At 37.4% G+C, this 19,482-nt stretch overlaps 1 protein-coding gene across 1 annotated transcript in view; it reads right to left on the bottom strand.

Annotated features, from left to right (window-relative positions):
* ROCK1 (Rho associated coiled-coil containing protein kinase 1) overlaps positions 1 to 19,482 on the bottom strand; it is a 265,368-nt gene that overhangs the window by 146,669 nt on the left and 99,217 nt on the right. The window contains exons 3-4 of the mRNA XM_007935599.2: positions 3,622 to 3,722; positions 2,232 to 2,369 (exon numbers count right to left, since the gene is read on the bottom strand). Coding sequence (XP_007933790.2) covers positions 2,232 to 2,369; positions 3,622 to 3,722 — 239 coding nt within the window. The remainder of the gene's footprint in view (positions 1 to 2,231; positions 2,370 to 3,621; positions 3,723 to 19,482) is intronic.

Below are 19,482 nucleotides of genomic sequence, written 5' to 3'. Positions count from 1 at the left end.
ACCAGCCACTCCTCGGAAGGAAGGTTGGGCAATCCTACTTCCGTAGTGATACTGCCTCGGAAACCCAAGGAGGGGTCGCTATGAGTTGGGGCCAACCTGACGGCAAACAACAACAACAACAATTTGACTAATACATTTAGCAGAAAATATGGTTAAATTTACATCAACACTGTAATTCTCAAGAAGTCTCTGATAAACCGTGTTATAGTCTCAGCTACCCCTTTTTAGCCGTGTAACTCTAGGCAAGTTGGTTAATCTCCCTGCTTCATAATTTCTACAAGAGTCTAAGAACTATACTTTCCATGACTAAAATATCTGCTGCTCCGTAAGTCTCTGGATGGATGCCTGACAAATACTTAACAAATAAATGGATAAAAGTATGAATTAATCGATAAATTAGGGATGTACTCACTAGGGGTTAATTATGTTTCAGGGTTGTTAGAAAGGTTAAGGAGTATAGAATGCAATTAGTGCAGGAGGTGAATAAATGAAAGCAGTCAGTAGGAGGAAGAGAAGCAACAGTTAACAGAGAAGCCGAAGAGGGCAGCAGCTAGAGTACAAGGCCGAATAGGGCAGCCGCTAGAATACAGGTAGGAAGAGTAAATTTCATTACTATAAATTGGCGAGAATACCAGGTAAAAAAATATTACAAAAAAGGAACAAATTTACAAAAGAACATTTGAAATAAATACGAGGAGCTTAGAATCAAATTAAATAAGCACTATAAAAATATCTCATTTTACCTAGACATTTATAACTTAAACCCTCTTTTCTTTTTTTCAACAGTGTTTAATGATTTCAGATATAAATTTACATTATTTTAATTAAAAAATATATACATTTGAGAGAAGGGTAAGAAACTAAGTGGCATCTCATGCCTATAACATAGTAAAGTGTGCATCTTATCATTTGGGCCCCATAATTAAACATTGTTCATTTGGTAGCAGTTTACCCTACTTATAGTCACTGTATCTAGAGAAACAAAGCTGTCTGTATTGAAGTTGTAAATTTAACCCCGAAAGTAACAAAGTAGTCATATTTCTCCTTTTAACTCTCTACAGAACACTATATACTCAAACTGTCTGGACACATTTTTGGTTGTCAAAATTAGCGTACTGGAGACTACTACTAGTATCTCCCTGCAGGGACCAGGGATGCCACTAAACATTTTACAATATACAGAGGATCCTCCTTCTTTTCCACCAAAGCATTATCTAGCCTAAAGTATCAATAGCAGCACTGAGACTGACAAACCCTGCTCTACACAGCTAATAGAAACAGAGCAAATGTTTCTAAGTGTTCTTACTAAGTAAATCTTAGACATTTCTGTATCTTTTCGATCCCAATTACTAGTGGGATAGTTTTCATTATATATTGTAAATAAGTCAGTTACAAAATACATATTAAAAACTTAGAAATGGTCTAGCTCAGTGGTTTTTGTGTTTTTTCTTTTTTAAACCAGAAGACTTTACTTCCTTCATATGGCACCTTACATAGGGCCCCAATATATAAGACAGATAAAAACATGGAGATGTTTCTAACTAAAGCAGATGTAGAAAACCCAGAATACACCCTACCCAAATTTCTCCCTGCCCTTATGACTTCACCTCAGGTACTTCCAAAGCAAAAACAACCAATGTAACTTAAATTTCACATTTATGAACAAGGAAACAAAGACCTAGAGATGTTAAATAACTTGGCTACAGCTTCATACACAGGTCTATGGCAGTCAACTACTGACTTTTGGACTACTGTTCTTGTCCCCAGAAAATCAAAAGCCAATACTCAGAGGTCTCATTTAATTTAGCTCCCTCTCATTCTCCCTTCATTCCCATTCTACTCAATTCCCTTCCACTACACAAAATGAGAGTCAAACAGCTGATAGATAAACAAAAAGATGACATGTTTTCCAAAAACTTAAAAGTTAAAAATCAGTATTAAATAAAAGCAACTATTAAAAGTTAGGTATATGATTTTCTCCAAGTCAAAGTAGATAGTTGATATTTTCTATATTTAAATTCTATAAAAATGTAATTATATTTTACTTTGGCCTCACTTTAGTCTTAGAGGTAATTTGATAAAATTAAATTTAGGATTTAAAAAATAAAGGTACAATAGATAATTCTGTAGTTGCTAATAAATACTATAATACTGTTATAGAACACAAAACTTCTCAGATATATTCCATTATAAACTGGAACAGCAACAATGAAATAGTAGCAAAATTATACCTGAACGACCCAAGGGCTGTTAGCAAAGGCCATGATGTCTCTTTCTTCCCAGAAAAAAGCAGAATCAGATCGCTTAATCATCTCAAATTTGCTTAGAAGCTTCATAGCATATACCTTCCTGGTAGATTTATGCCTTACCTTTAAAATTGAATATAAAAAATAAAGGAACTGCTGTTAATATTTACAGCTCAGTGCTTCAGAGTTACCAAATGATTTTACCACCTTGTTAAATAATTTAACATTATTGTTTGAACTATTTTTATTCATTCTCATCTGACTTATTCTAAATAACAATGTAAATGCCTTAATTATAAGAAATGAATGTTAGAAAAAAAGTCTTTATTCTCTACACAACAGCACAATCCCGCTCACCCTGCTAGGTATGATGCTTCCTGTTTACAAAACTTACCTATCCATAGCATGTTAATCTGAAATACTACTGTGGTAGTTATGTTTGTATGTCAACTTGGCTGAGCCCATTGGAATGGCTGGGCAGCTGGTGGTAGTTATTACCCATGATGAGACTGGCAATCATCTACATGCTGGGATCTACCACAAGCAGCGGAGTAGCTGCTTTTGGGATGTGGTCTGCTTCCTATACATAAGGAGAAACCTTGGGAATGGTCTCTGGCCTGTGGCACGTGTGGACCCTGCATGTAGCTGTGTTGCTCAGCAGCCCACTATGCTTTGCCAACCTTGGGACTTACAATGGACTTAAGTTAATGGCCTGCCGTGTGGTTCGGTAACATCGGAACTGTGCCATTTTATTTGTCAACCTTGGACTCCTCAGCCTCAGCAGCTAGCAGCTGTCTGAGTGAAGAATGCCTCTAGCTCCAGTGGGCCGGGAGCTGGAGGCAGAGCTGAAGCCCAAGGCTGAGGGGCTTTCATGCAGCCCCTAGAGCCTGGCACTCTGAACTTGGACTTAAAGCCTCCAAATTATAAGAATAAACTCCTGTTTGTTAAGACCATCCCATTTGTGGTAATTTCTTGTCAGAGCGGCACTAGGTCACCAGAACAACTACAATTCAAGATTTCCCTCCTGCTGCTGCTTCTTTTTTTTCAAGAAAGGTTGTTTTATTTCATTGCATAAGGAAAGGAACAGTAGGAGGTGAGAACCTCCAAGACTGCTCTTCTACTGATGCTTCTTGAGATACCTTGTGACCCATGAATGCTTAGGGAAAGTACTTCACACTACTGCTAGATTTAACTTTAGGCGCTCTGACACCATTAATCAAGAATGTCTATAACAATTTAAGGCAAATATTTTCTAAAAGCAGTACTTCCCTAAATAATATATGTTAAACACCCAAATGGAATTCTTTTAAGTTTTATAAAATTACTGCTTTTAAAACTCATTAAAATAAAAAAAGAACTCATTAAAATAACCTACCAATTGGACTTCTCCAAATGCACCTCTACCAATCACCTTCACTACTTCATAATCTTCAGCTTTCATGCGTAAATCTCTAATTTTATTTATTGTGTCTTTATCTGCAGAACAAAATTTTACAATTTTAAATCACTAAAGCATTATAACTAACATTGTTTATTTTACATCCAACTTCTTGAGAAACACAATGAAAATTTTTTTAAAAAATTCATTAAGAATTACTTTGATATATAGTAAAACCTGAAATAAGAAAACAGAGAAATATTCAAACTATGTGTTAATATTTTTATTATTTAACAAATTCTGGAATTATTTCACTCCAGCAAAAGTTTTTATTGAAGTATGACTTAATAGATGCTTTAAGAACAAATACTAAACTACAAACAAAAACTGAGGATAATTACTTCCTGGTACTTTAAATACATAGCAAATTTAATTGAAGGAACATGGGTAGCTGTTTTAAAGGAATAAAATGTCCTTTTCATTAAGTCAATTTTGATGAGCCTTCATAAAAGATCTAAAAAATTTTAAGATATCATAGGCAAACATAAAATGCTAAGAGAATTATAATAAATTTTCAACTGGCAATCTTTGAATACTTTTATCATTACATTTTTCTATTTGAACCTAGATTTTAACTTAAAACAAGCAGTGGGAATCACTGTAATTATTTATATAAACCTGTCATGCTACAAACTACGATAATTTACAAATCCCCACTGGATAGATATTCTAATTCCTAATTTGGTCATAGATTAAAATAGGGCTATTTTAATCCACATAGGTCAACAATGGCATGAAATTACATGGAAAAGCTTCACATTTCAGAGTTCTACAAAATATAAGAACAGCTATTAAACTTAAATTCTAGTTCCTAATAAAAGCTGCATATAATATCTTTGTCTTTCTCTGTAAACGAACATTTAATCTCAAATATACGTATACACTGTTGTTTTTGTTGTGAGCCACTGAATCTATTTTGACAGATTCTATAGAACTGCCCTATAGGGTATCCAAGGCTGTAATCTTTACAGGAGCTCCTGCAGAACTGCTGGTTGAGTTCAAACCACTGACCTTTTGGTTAGCAGACCAGTAATTATGACCAATAAACACATACAACAGAGAGCAAATTTCCACACAGGGATAACATAAGTATATTTCATTTTAGGCTACATACCCACCGCAATATGCACCAGAAAGACATCATCAATAACCAACTTTAATTCATTCTATAAATATCTGAATGTCTCCCACATGCCAGGTTCTGTACTATTACTAGAAATACATAAAAAAGGTAACTTTGAAATGGGAGCTCTGGTAGTGTAGTCCCTAAGGCACTTGACTGCTAACCAGAAGGCTGGCGGTTCAAACCCACCAGCCACTCCTCGGAAGGAAGGTTGGGTAATCTACTTCCATAGTGATACTGCCTTGGAAACCCAAGGAGGGGTCGCTGTGAGTTGGGTCTGACTTGACAGCACATATCAACAACAGTAACAACTTTTAAAACAAAAGATCTTGCTCTCTAGGAGCTCAAACTCTAGCAAACAAAGCAGAAACAAACAATGAAAAAATAATACAAAAAAAAAAAAAGCAATGAGGGAACCAGGCACAGAGTTTGTGGAGTAGGAGGACACCCAGCCAAGTCTACCTGGGAGGCAGTCATCAGAAAAAGCTTTCTGGAATTAAGACACCTGAAACAGGTCTAAAATAAGGAGCAGCAGTTAGCTAAGTAAAGGCAAAGAAAAAGGACAACATTACAGGTAGATGGGCCATATATGCAAAGGCACTATGGAACTATATACTTACAGTTCTGTGTTGCTGTAATACAAAGTTTGTGATAAGGATAGGCAGAAAAGAAGACTGGAGAGCTCTCAACCTGGTTAAAAAGCTTGAGCTTTACCTGTAGGCCAGTAGTTATAATCATCAAAATCTTTTTTCACATTTAATTTTAAAGCAGCTAAATATATAAAATAGATCAAAGAAACTGCTCTGTGCTTCCGGAGCATAGAGGGAAAGAAGCCTCATCTACTTATGTTCTACCATAATACAGTCCCTGAGGAGTCCTGCTGAATACCTGCTGAGAACTGAGAAGCACAATATGAAAACTACTACATGGTGTCACAACTAACTTTTTACCATGGGTTTGAGAAGTCACAAAAATAAGGCAGATAAAACAATAGGGTCAAATTTACATTCCAGCTAAAGTCTCTGAGGAATACATAAAAGATAAATTCTATATGGGAAAGATAAGAGGTGTGGAGAATTTTAAGAGTAGTGTAATATTCCAGAGGAGATCTGGTGGTATAGTGGTTAAAGCATTCAGCTGCTAATCAAAAGGTCGGCAGTTGAAACCCACAAGCTGCTCTGCAGGAGAAAGATGAGGAAGTCTGCTTCTGTGAAGATTTACAGCCTTGGAAACCCTATGGGGCAGTTCTACTCTGTCTTAAAGGGTTGCTATGAGTCGGAATCTACTCAAGGGCAATGGATTTGGTGGGTGTTTTTTTGGTACTACTTCAGGTGAGAAATGAAATTTTGAAACAGAATAGTGTGTTATAGTAGTCTGTGGGGTTGAGAAAGGATTGTTGGGTCTAGTTATATGAGGTTTAAGCCATGGATGTGAAGTCTTGAGGAAGACTGAGAAAAAAACTGAAACCCAAAAGACACTTCTATATTTTTACTGTCTCGGATCTAGTTTGTCCCAATACAAACTTACAAGCTAAAAAGACTCTCTTGGTAGACGGCTTTCAGTCAGTCTCAGATTTTCTATGGTTCTAGTTTTCCTAGGACATCTCCTCAAGGGTTCAATCTAGAACCAATCAAGGACTTAATGGTAAAGTCTAACCAACAGACCCAAACACAATTTTAATTTTGTTTCATCCTCCCTAATCCCAGGATCTTATAATTGAAGCTTATTTACTGAAACATAGTAACACAGTCCTCTTCTTTTCTTATCTAACAGTATCTAGGGATACTAATTACAGCCTAGTCTTCAAGCTTTCTTTGAGACAGAAAGAGTGCATACACTAATAGATGTTTTCCTAACATGTATTTGATGACTGGATGTTACCAGGTCTCTGTAGTGGCTTATCACAGGAAACTAATATAAGAGCTGAACTGGGTCATAATTGGTGTCTCTGGTATAGTCAAGATATATCCTTAAAAATAGTTCCACCTACTTTATTTATCACATGGCCTTCATACCATTAATTCTGTGTTTCATGACATAATTGATTGGTGACAATACCAGATCAGTCAATTCCTCCGTAGCAGTAACCTCAACCCCTCCTCTTCACATTTGAACAATCTTTGGGACCTCTTTATACACATTTAACCAGAATAGGGCATTCTAAAGCATGATTATATAATAAATGCTCAGTTTCATTCTCTATAACCAACATATGCTCAGGTTACAATTAATGTAAATATAAACCTCTTACCATTGCAATTAATATGAAAGCACCAATATAAAATACAAATAAGACAAGCAAAGAAGCACATTAGGGATAAGATGAGTAAGGAGGTTTTCCCCAGAGCATTTCAGAGTAACAATAAGAAACAATGGAGAGAAGAGGATGTATTTGGAAAAATAACATTAGAAAATAGACAAACTTATTGAGATGACGAAAAGAGATGCATCAAGGATGACATATTCAACAACAAATTTTATGCAACACCCGCTATGTGCTAGGCACTGTTCTAAATATTGAGAACAGGCAAGACATCTAATCTCATGGCGGTCATACTCTGGAGGGAAGATAAATAATCAATATGTTAATTGAACTTCATACTGTGATATATCTATAGAAAAATAAGACCAGGATTTCCCAGGTTTGGGTCAAGAAGGGTAAAAAACAGGCCCATGCACTTGAAGTAATACCCAGCTTCCCCAGGTATCCTCACTTGCATCAACAAGAGTATAAAGGTTATATTTCCTCCAAAAGTGGTCCTGTGCAACAGAACTGAGACTACAGCCCTCCTATGCTTTCTATTCTCATTGACAGGGGTCAAGAGAAGCCTGTACAAATTGTAAGAACAGGAAATGGAACTAAGTCCACTTACTCAAACTTCATCACTTCCATTGTGATTGACAGGAAGTCCCAGGTATCTATTCCTGCCTACCTACAACTTTCACAGCTTTCAGCTACTGTCTGTCTTGAATTCTATAGAAGTAATCTCATCATGCGCTTTAATATTGTTTTTAAAAAACCACTCAAGTATGAGATAATCCTGTATCCTCTAGAACCCTGGTGGTGCAATGGTTAAGCTCTTGCCTGCTAATTGAAAGGTCAGTGGTTCCAAGACACCAGCAGTTGTCTCTGAAGAAGTAGGCTATCTGCTTGGCTATCTGCTCCCATAAAGACTACTGCCTGGCATAACATACTATACAAAACATTGTTCCACCTACTACTTTGGCGAGTAGCGACTGGGACCTTAAAAGCTAGGAAGCTGCCATCTAGATGCAACAACAGGTCTCTCCTCGTCAAGAAGAAAGAAGAAAACCAAAATTAATGGAAACAATCAGTCCTAGTGACTGGTACACCATCTGATCTGCAACCTATACAACTATGAGACCAGAAGAACTAGATGGTGCCCAGCTACCACTGCCATCCACTTGGAAGGGATGTAGGAGATCCTGCATAAAGAGGGAGAACAATGTGGTACAAAACTCAAAATCATTTGGAGGCAAAAAAAAGAAAAAAAAAAAAGAAGGTGGGGACCAGGTTTGCTGGTCCAATGGAGCCTGGTGTAACCACTGAGACTATGGCCCCTAGCTGCCCTTCAGGTCTGGAATTGAACCCACAACTGTGGTTTCCAGCCAAACAAAGTACAGGCATGTGAGTTAAACATTTACCTCAAGTAGACACACGCCCTGGAGAGAACAATCATGGGAGAAGGAAGGGCTGCTTATGCACAGGGAGATAGCTCAGGGTGCAGAAGAGTATGAAGGGATGGACACTGGGAGGAGGTAACTATGGGGAGGAAGTGGGAGGGGAGCTGTTGCATTGTAAATTTGGTCAATGACATGAGACAAAGTATATGTGAACTGCTGTATGAAAAGTGAATTTACTCTGTAAATCTTCACCCAAATCCTAAAAAAAAAAAAGACTACTGCCTGGGAGACCCAATGGTGTCACACACAGGGTCACTATGAATCAGTATCAACTTGATGGCACACAACAATAGTCCTCACACAGGTGTCTCTGGGTGGCTCAAATGATTTGTGCTGGACCTGCTCTGCTGCTAATTGAAAGGGTGGCAGTTTGAACCCACCAGCTGCTCCGCAAGAGAAGACTTGGCGATCCACTCCCATAAAGATTACAGCCTGAAAACACTACAAAACAGTTCTACTCTGTCATACAGAGCTCTGGTGGCGTAGTGCCCAAGGCACTTGACTGCTAACCAGAAGGCTGGCGGTTCAAACCCACCAGCAACTCCTAGGAAGGAAGGTTGGGCAATCTACTTCCGTAGTGATACCGCCTCGGAAACCCAAGGGGGGGTCGCTATGAGTCAGATCCAACTCGACAGCCACTATAAGTTAAAATCAACCCATGGCATACAACAACTAACCTAAAGGTTGGTGGTCTGAACCCACATAGTGTTTCCACTGGAGGAAAGTCCTGGTGATCTGCTTCTGTAAAACTACAGCCAAGAAAACCCCATGGAGCAGTTTTACTCTGTAACACATGAAGTTGCCATGAGTCTGGATTAAACTGACAGCAACTGGTGACTGATTTTTGTTACTTTACAGTCTCCACGAGCTCTACATATCCCTATTCTTTCTTTACTTTTCCTGTCATCTGGGTAGAAGATGCCTAGATCCTAAACTAACCTCCCTTACAGTTAAGCCACTGAGATGCCACTGAGATTTTTGGATATATTTATTAAAGAAGCCAGTGCTACCCTTATAAATACACTCTCCAACTCCAAAAATTCTGTTGTGTCTTTTGGAACTCACGTTCCATCACCAGCAAATTCTATATAACATGAACTGATTCTCTTGCTCTAACGCAGAGGTTGGCAAACTTTTTCTGTAATGGGTCTGTAAAGTATCTTAGGTTTTATGGATCACAGGGCAAAATCAAAGTTATCATGTAAGTACTTATATAAGAGAGAAAATAAAAGTCAAAAATTTTTTACCCAATGAAATTCAAAATATAGTAATTTCTATTAATACAAGTCTACTAGAGAGAAAATATAGCCTTGGAAATGCTATGGGGCAGTTCTATTCTGTCCTATAGGGTCACTGTAAGTCAGAACAGACACAACAGTAATGGATTTTCTTTTTTTTTTTTTTGAGAAAAGAATGGAATTAACTGCACAGTTAAATGATTTTGAAATATGGAAATTTCCTTTTATCTGTATTGCAGTTTAAAAAAATCACTGTAGGAACTATAGTTTGAGCTTGAAAAATATTTCTGCCGCAAAGTTGTGTGGAAATGGAGATGCTGTTTTAACTTTTGACAGCACAGGAAGCATACAAAGCATCACAATCCTGAGATTTATACATTCCCCAAAAAACCCAAACCCACTGCCGCTGAGTTGATGTGACTCATAACAAACCTACAGGACAGAGTAGAACGGCCCCAAAGGGCTTCCAAGGCTGAAATCTTTATGGAAGCTGATTGCCACATCTTTTTCCTTACAGAGTGAGTGGTGAGTTCAAACCACCGATCTTTCAGTAGCAGCCAAACACTTACCCACCATGCCACCAGGACTCCTTGTATCATCAAAATTATTTTACCACAGTTTAAGTTTTTCATATATGTGCTGTTTTGCCATGTAATTTTAGGTTAAATTCATTAGGAAACATTATCAAGTCTAGAGCAAAAACTATTTTCCTAAGTCAGTGTTCAATAATGGTGGCTGAGGGCAGTTCTTCTCATTCAGAAACATGTCTAGCTTGGCCTTGAATTAAAAAAACAGCAAAATGTTGCCACTGCTAAGCAGTCAAATTGCTGTGTGGTACACAGTGGTATACTCCAGTTTCTATTTTAAACCCCCCCCCCCAAATCTCATAATTGATGATGGTTAAGTCCACAAGAGCAAATGAAGTTCACCACTGACACTACTTCTTCAATAATAGATGACAGACTCACATATTTTCCACAAAGTATCCGCTGATGAATAATGTAGTTCCTCATTGGAACTACAGTCTTTAAACACCTTGTATTTTCACAAGCTTTGTAAATTTGTCCAACCAAGCCTTTTTCCATACCATATATTTTTTTTAACCACTAACAGTTGTGATATATCTTAGCAGATTCTATTTAGGTTGTATTTAATTAGCATTTTCTCAACTTTGTTAAAAATATTCTCGCCTGCAGTTAGTTGTTCCATGCAGACTATTCTTGGAGGCTAATTCTTCAGTTACTTCAGACTCCTCAAATAAACAACTGAACCAATATCAGTAATACTGTCAACACATCAAGAGTCAAAGAACAACTCAGAATCATTTGCCTTTTTCCTCCACTATCAACATTGCTCTCAATGTCCTCAATTCCTTGAGCAATAAAAGGGTCACATACCACCTTTGGTGCAACTACTCAATTCTATTGCTATAGCACAAAAGCAGTCACAGACGATGCATGAAAGAATGAGCCTGGCTATGCCCTAATAAAATTTTATTTATGGACACTGAAATTTGAAATTTCGTACACCCAAAATATCTTGGTTCTCTTTTGCTTCATTATAATTAGTCTGGTAAAACCACAATCTTAGCTAAATCAACTTGCCAATTATTCTGTGTCTACACTCATGTAGCTGAATATGGCTGAAAAAACACATAAATTCCTATTGATTGATCCCGCTTTTAATTCATAATCAACAGATTTCAAGCTGGGCCTTAATTCTGCCCAAATATATATTTTCCTAGTCTATTCATTCTCCCGCTCTCCTAGAGACCATATTTCACATTGTCTCCTCTCTTAATCTTCCCACAGCTCTCCCATCAATCCTCAGTTCAAACTAATGACCTTGTTGCCTATTACACTAAAACAAATGAAGCAATCAGGGAGAAAACCACCACAGGCTACCACCACTATGTATATATAGTGACCCACTGGCATATGCACTAATATATATGGTCTTCCCACATATTACTATAGGAAAATACTCCTGTTTTAGGTCAGTCCCTCTACCAGTACATGACATACCACTCCTTTTCACTAGCTCAAAGACTGCTCCAGCAATTCTCCCTTCTTCCTTTTGTATCATTAAGTTTTCTTCTCCCAATTGGGTTCCATCATGCTGTTTTATCTCTAATTTGATTTTTTAAAAAGAAATGTCTTGATCCCATTTATCCCACCAACTACTGTCCTACTTCTGTACTCCTTGCTGTAGCAAAATTCCTCAAAAGTTGTCTATATTATGTTTTCAATTTTTCTTCCCATTTGGTCTTAAACTCATTCCAGATAGATTTTGGCCTTTACTTACTTGATTTCCAGGACATCAGTCTTCCAACAAGACTGCTTTTTTCACCTTTAATAGTTACTTCTCAGTTGCTTTTCCTGATTCCTCTTCCCCTCCCAGAATTCTTAGAGTTGGAGCATTCCAAGGCTCAGTCTTTTATTATCTTTTCTGTACACACTCACTTCCTTGGTAAACTTTAAAAACTATCTATTTGTCAACTCCAAAATTTTCACCTCTAATCCAGACCTCTCTCTGGAACTTCACACATGTATATTCAACTGCCTACACAATATGTCTACTTGGATGTGTAAGAGACATCCACATCTCAAATTTTAACATACTCCAAACTGAACTGATGTTATCACTTCAACTACCTAGATGGTACTGTTTGTATTTAACTACTAACCTAATGGCTGGTGGTTCAAACTCACCCAGTGGTACCATGGGATAAAGGCCTCATGATCTGCTTCCATAAAGATTACAAAGAAAACCCTATGGAGCAGTTCTGCTCTGCAATACATGGGATTGACATGAGTCAGAACTGACTCAATGGCAGTAGGGTTTTTTTTTTTTTTTTTTTTTGGTTCTTACCCCAAACCTTCATCATCTATGATCTGCACATCTGGGTTGATGGGTTAATTTTGCTCAGGGCAAAAACACAGGAGGCATTCTTATTCTTCCTTTTCTTATACTCTATATCCAATCTTTCAGGAAAACATGTGTCTCTATCTTCAAAATATATATGGAATGCGATTAACTTCTTAACCTATACTTTGTTACCATGCTGGACCAAGTCATCATCATCTCTTGCTTGGATCACTGCAGTATCATCTAAGTTCCCTGTATCTATCCTTGACGCCTCACAGTTTTCCCAATATGGGATAATAAAGCATAAGCCAGATCATGTCACTCCTCTAGCTCAAAGTCCTCTAATGTCTTGTCATCTTATCCAGAGCAAAAGCCAAAGTACTTACAAGGGCCTACAAGACTGCATGAAATAGCCTTCCTATTCCCTTACATTTCTGGCATCATCCTACTATTCTCTCCATTGTCTAATCCTCTCCAGCCATACTGGCTTCCTTGTAGCTCCTCAAATAGGCCAGGTGTACTCCTAACTTAAGAGCTTTTGCACTGGCTATCTTTCTACCTGCTATTCTCTTTTCTCAGATATCTTCATGGTTAACTTCCTCAACTACTTCAATTCGTTTCTCAAACGCCACTTCTTTTTTTTTAATTATTGTAAAATAATTTAAAAAAATCATTTCTATTTTAACCATACTTACATGTATTAATTTAGTGACATTAATTATATTCACTATGTATGTGATGGAACCATCACTAGGATCTGTTTCCTGCTTTTTTTCACTCCTTTAACAGAAACTCAGTGCCTCTTAGGCAATAACTCTGCACTTCTCCCTACTACGTGCCCACAAATAAACTTTAGTCTCTATGTATTTTCCTATTTTAGATCTTTCGTAGAAGTGGGATCATACGATATTTATCCCTTTGTGTCTGTTTCACTCAATATAATTTTTACAAGGTTCATTCATGTCATATCATGTACCAGGACTTCATTTCTTATTATGGCTGAAAAATATTCCACTGTACATGTATATGACATTTTATTTATCCATTCATCTGCTGTTGGACACACTTGGGTTAGTTCTACCTTTTAGCTAATTGTGAATAATGCTGCAATGACTGGTGTATAAGTGTCTGAGTATCTGCTTTCCAGTCTTTTAGGTAATTACCAAGGAGTGGAATTGCTAGATAAAATGGTAATTCTATGTTTAACTTTGTGAGGACCCACCAAACTGGCATCCACAGTGGTTGCACCAGTTTACATTCCCACCAGCAATGGATGAGAGTTCCAATTTCTCCATATCCTACCAACATGTGTTGCTTTCCATTTTTCTGAAAATAGCCATCCTAGCAGGAATGGATTGGTAACTCATTGTGTTTTTTATTTGCATTTCTCTAATGACTAATGAAGAGCCCTGGTGGTGCACTGGTTAAAGCACTTGGCTGCTAACCAAAAGTTCAGCAGTTCAACCCACCAGCCACTCCACAGGAAAAAGATGTGGCAGTCTGTTTCTGTAAAGCCTCGGAAACCCTACGGAAACTTTTACTCTGTCCTATAGGGTCGCTAGGAGCTCTGGTAGCACAGTGTCTAAGGCACTTGACTGCTAACCAGAAGGCTGGCAGTTCAAACCCACCAGCCACTCCTCAGAAGGAAGATGGGGCAATATACTTCCATAGTGATACTGCCTCGGGAATCCGAGGAGGGTTTGCTGAGTCCGGTCCAACTCGACGGCACATAACAACAACAACAACATAGGGTCGCTAAAAGTGTAAATTGATTTGACAGCAGTGAGTAATGACTAATAACGCTGAGTAACTCTTTACATGCTTATTGGCCATCTGTATATCGTCTGCTTAAATGTCTATCCAAGTCCTCTGCCCATTTATTGATTAGGTTATCTTTCTGTCGTTGAGTTATAGGGAGTTCTTTATATATTCTGGATTTTAAACCCTTATCAGATATAGGGCTGCCAAATATTTTCTTCCATTTTGCAGACTGTCCCTTTGTTGATAAAGTTCTGTTATATACAAAAGCTTTGAATGCTGATGAAGTACAATTTATCTGTTTTTCATTGTTTGCTTTTAGTGTCATATCTAAGAATACTTGTTGCAAACTAGATCCAAAAGCATTATTTTATGTTTTATTCTAAGTTTTAGTTCCCACATTTAGGTCATTGAGCCATTTTGAGTTAATTTTCATATATAGTATGAAGTATGAGTCCAGCTTCATTCTTTTGCATGTGGAGATCCAGCATCATTTATGGAGCAAACTGTTCTTTGTCTAGTGAATGCAATTTGCACCCTTGTCAAAATTTAATAGACTCCTGTTGAAAATTAATATGGGTTTATTAATGGATCTATATGCCTATCATTATACAAGTACCAAATTAACTTGATTAATGTACCTTTACACTTTATAGTACATTTTAAAATTAGGAAGTGTGAGTCTTACTTTGTTTTTCTTTTTCAAGAGTGCTTTGACTATTAGAAGCCCCTTACAATTCCATATAATAAATTCAAGGGCTGACTTTTCCATTTCTACAAAGGCTACTGGAATTTTGGTATATATTGTACTGAATCTATAGATTGCTTTGGGAAGTAGTGATATCTTAACAACTAAGTATTCTAATACATGAATATGGAATATTTTTCTACTTTTTTTTTTAATTTCATTCAGAAATGTCTTATGGTTTTTCAGTGTACAAATCTTTCACCATCCTGACTAAATATATCCTCAGGTATTTTATTCTTTTAGATGCTGTTCTGAATTGAAGTGTTTACTTAATTTTCTTTTCAGATTGCTCATTGCTGGTATATAAAAACCCAACTGATTTTTGTGTGTTGACCATGTACCCTGCAACATTATTGAATTTATTTATCAGCTTTTTTTGTGCATTATTTGGAATTTTCTACATACAGGATTATGTCATTGGTGAATAGGATACTTTTACTTCTTTCTTCCTGATTTACAAATGTTTTATTTCTTCATCTTGCCTAATTGCTCTGGGTAGGACTTCCAACAATACTGACAAGCAGTGATGATAGCAGACATGGTGCAATAGGTTTCTCTTACGTATGGCATTTTTCTGGCCCTGGATTTGTGATTCTGTCAAATGATTTACCAGGCCATGGTCTTGCAAAGGGATTGGTTAGTCTACTATGCAAACAGGTATGTAAAAGCACCCAACAGAACTAAGTGACCTGTAGGAAATGGTTGATTACCATGCAAATTGAGTGACTGTGGTGTACCAAGGGGATTGGTCAGTTTTGCCATCCTGTTAGCCTTATAAGGGTAAACTGCACAGAGGATGAGGGAGACACATCACTACCATCAAAAAAGATCCTTAGCAGAGCACATCATTTGGACCAGGGGTCCTTACACTGAGAACCTCCTAGACATAGGAAAGAGATAGTTGTAACACTGTAGGTGGCGCAAAACAGAAAGAAATGGTAGCAACCACAGCAGAGCCCAGCAGCAAACAGGACAGCGATATGAGCAGCAGGAACTAGGGGACTGGTATGAGGTGGCTGCAGTGGGCTTGCCAATACATGGAGTGAAAGAAAGCTTAATACCATCATGCAGGAGGCTTGCCAGCAGAGCTTAGTGCCATCAGGCAGGAGGCTTGGCTGTGGACACTTGTCTGTGAACTAAATAGCTGTAACACTAGCCCAAGCAGGGCACAGGCCACGAGAAGGCTTCATGGTTAGGATGGCTGAGCAATGGGCTGCCTGCCTGTGGGCACAGCTGAGAACTGTCTTGTTTGGAAGTTATCCTGACTGAAGAACTGGATCCTGAATTGTTTCTGTTACTTTCAAGTTGAATCTGAAATGTAATCTGTTACTTCCTTAATAAACCACATAATTGTGAGTATGGTCTGTGAGTTCTGTATGGCCACTGCAACAAATTCTTAAGCCCAGCAAGGAAGAAGAGAATGCCGTGGTGGAGATGGCTATGGTCAGAAAGCGTGAAAAAGTTAGCAGGAGAGTGGAGATATATTTGACCTCTACCTCATAGGGACCAGTTTTTTGCTAATCGGGACTCTCATGCCTCCACCTGAAGTCAGACAAGGTCTGACACTACTAAATTACAGCAGGCTTGTTCCTGATCTTAAGGGGAAAACACCAGTCCCTATTATTGAGTATGATGTTACCCATGGGTTTTTCACAGATACTCTTAATTATATTGAGGAATTCCCCTTCTATTCTATTTGCTTGTTAAGTGTTTTTACATCATGAAAAAGTATTGTGTGTGTGCGCGCATGGGCAAACACACTACATGCCATTGAGTCAGTTCCGACTCATAGGGACCCTATGTACAATGGAACAAAACACTGCCTGGTCCTGTGCCAGCCTCACAATGCTTGCTATACCTGAGTTCACTGTTGCAGCCACTGTGTCAATCCATCTCGTTCAGAGTATTAGGACTGCGTCAAATGCCTTACCTGCATTAATTGAAAGGATCATGTAGTTCATTTCCTTTGTTTCTCTTAATGTGGTATATTTCATCGATCGATTTTCTAACGTTGAACCACCCTTGGATTCTTAGCATAAATTTCACTTGATCATGGTGTGTATAATCCTTTTAGTATGTTGTTGGATTAGTTTACTAGTACTTTGTTGAGAATTTCATGTCTACATTCATAAGGGATTTTAGTGAATAGTTTTCCTGTGATGCCTTTGTCTAGTTTTGAGATCAGGGTAATGTTCACATACTTAGTGTTCTATTTTTTTTGAAAAGTTCAAGGATTGGGGTCACTTGTATAATGCTTGGTAGAATTTCATAGTGAAGCTATCTGGCCCAGGATGTTTTTATGTTGGGAAATTTTTGATTATTGATTCAATCTCTTCACTTAACAGGTCTGCTGAAATACTCTACTGCTTCTTGCATCAAGTTGGGTAGTTTATAGGTTTCTAGGAATTTGTACATATCCTCAAGTTACCTTATTTGTTGAAGTGTAATTGTTCCTAGTATTTCTGTAGGGTTGGTTTTAACCTCTTTCATTTCTAATTCTAGGTATTTGCACCTCGTTTTTTTTGTAAGTCTAGCTAAAGACTTGATTTTATCAACCTTTTTTGTGGGGGGGGGGACAAAAAACCAACTTCTGGTTTCACGGATTCTCTTCATTATTTTTCTGTTATTTATTTCTGATCTGATCTTTGTTATTTCCTTCTTTCTTATACCTTTGGGCTTTATCTTCTCTTCTTTTTCTAGTTCCTCAAGTTATAAAATTAGATTACTTATTTGAGATCTTTTTTATATGTAGTCATTTACCACTATAAATTATCTTCTGAGCACTGTCATTGGTACCTCCCATAAATTCTGGTATACTTTATCTTCATTTTCCTTTGACTCTTAAGAATTTTCTAATTTTTCTCTTGACTTCTTCACTGACCCATAAGTTGTTTAATAAAGTGTTGCTTAATTCCATATATTTGTGTATTTCCCAGTTTTCCTTCTGTTATTAATTTCTAGTTTCAATCCACAGTGGTCAAAGAAAACACTTTATATGATTCCAATCTTTTTAAAATTTATTGAGATTTGTTTTCTGACCTAGCATATGGTCTGACCCACAGAACGATTCATGTATACTGAGAAGAATGTGGAAGAAAGATAGGGTGATCTACTTCCATAGTGATACCGTCTCGGAAACCCAAGGAAGGGTCGCTGTTCTGTGCTGTTATTGGGTGGGTCTTCTATTTATGTCTGTTAGGTCTACGTGGTTTACAGTATTATTCACATCTTCGATATTCTTCTCGATCTTTCCAGATGTTCTGTCCATTACTGAAAGTGGTGAATTGAAGTTTCAAATGATTACTGTAGAACTGTCTATTTCTCCCTTCAATTCTGCCAATATGTTCCACATATTTTGGGTCTCTGATATTAGGTACATGTGCATTTATAATTATTACATCTTTCTAATGAGTTGGCTCTACTATCCTTATGTAAAGCCCTTCTTTGTCTCCTGTAACAAACTTCAACTTAGAGTCTATTTGGTCTGTTATTAATATGGCCACCCTAGCTCGCTTTTGGTTACTAGTTTCAAGAAGTATTTTTTCCCCATCCTTTCACTTTCAAATGATTTGTGACTTTGGGTCTAAGATACGTCTTTTGTAGATAGTACATAGATTGGCTGTGTTTTTTAATCCATTCTGCCACTCTGCCTTTTGACTGGAGAATTTCATTCATTTAAATCTAAGATAACTACTGATAAGGATGGACTTACTTCTGCCCTTCTAGTAGTTGGGCTTTTGTGTGTCTTATACCTTCTTCGTCCCCCAATTCCTCCAATACTATCAACATTTGTGTTTAGCTGATTTTATGTAGTGAACCATTTTAATTCCCCTTTCTTTTTGGGCAAGCAGGTCTGATGGCATACTGGTTAAAGCATTCAGCTGCTAACCAAAAGGTCAGTGGTTCAAATCCACCAACTCTTCTGTGGAAGAAGATGAGGCAGGCCTTAGAAACAATGGGTCATTCTACTCTGTCCTGTAAGGTCATTATGAGTGTGAATTGACTTGATGGCATTTAGTTTGGTTTTGGTTCCTTCTGGGAATATTTTCTTAAGGTATTTTCCTGTGGTTTTCACGTGCATTATATTTAACACCTTAACTTTGTAACAACTTTGTTTAAATTGATACCAATTTAACTTCAGTTACAAAAATTCTTAATCTATTTTTCCTCTCTCCATTATATATTAAAAACAAAACAAAACAAAACAAAACCACGTCACTGCCGTTGAGTTGATTCAACTTATACCAACCCCTCCGTGGGTTTCCAAGGCAGTATCTCTATGGAAGTATATTGCTTTAAACCTACATCTTTAGAAATTATGTGCCCAATAGCATAAATATATAGCATTTTTTTTTTTT

The sequence above is a fragment of the Orycteropus afer genome, unplaced genomic scaffold, assembly GCF_000298275.1.
Source record: "Orycteropus afer afer isolate SDZICR_OR568_19922 unplaced genomic scaffold, OryAfe1.0 scaffold00030, whole genome shotgun sequence".
In the NCBI taxonomy this organism is placed as follows: domain Eukaryota; kingdom Metazoa; phylum Chordata; class Mammalia; order Tubulidentata; family Orycteropodidae; genus Orycteropus; species Orycteropus afer.
Note: the sequence above shows the minus strand (reverse complement) of the source record. Positions and strands in the feature narration are given on the sequence as shown.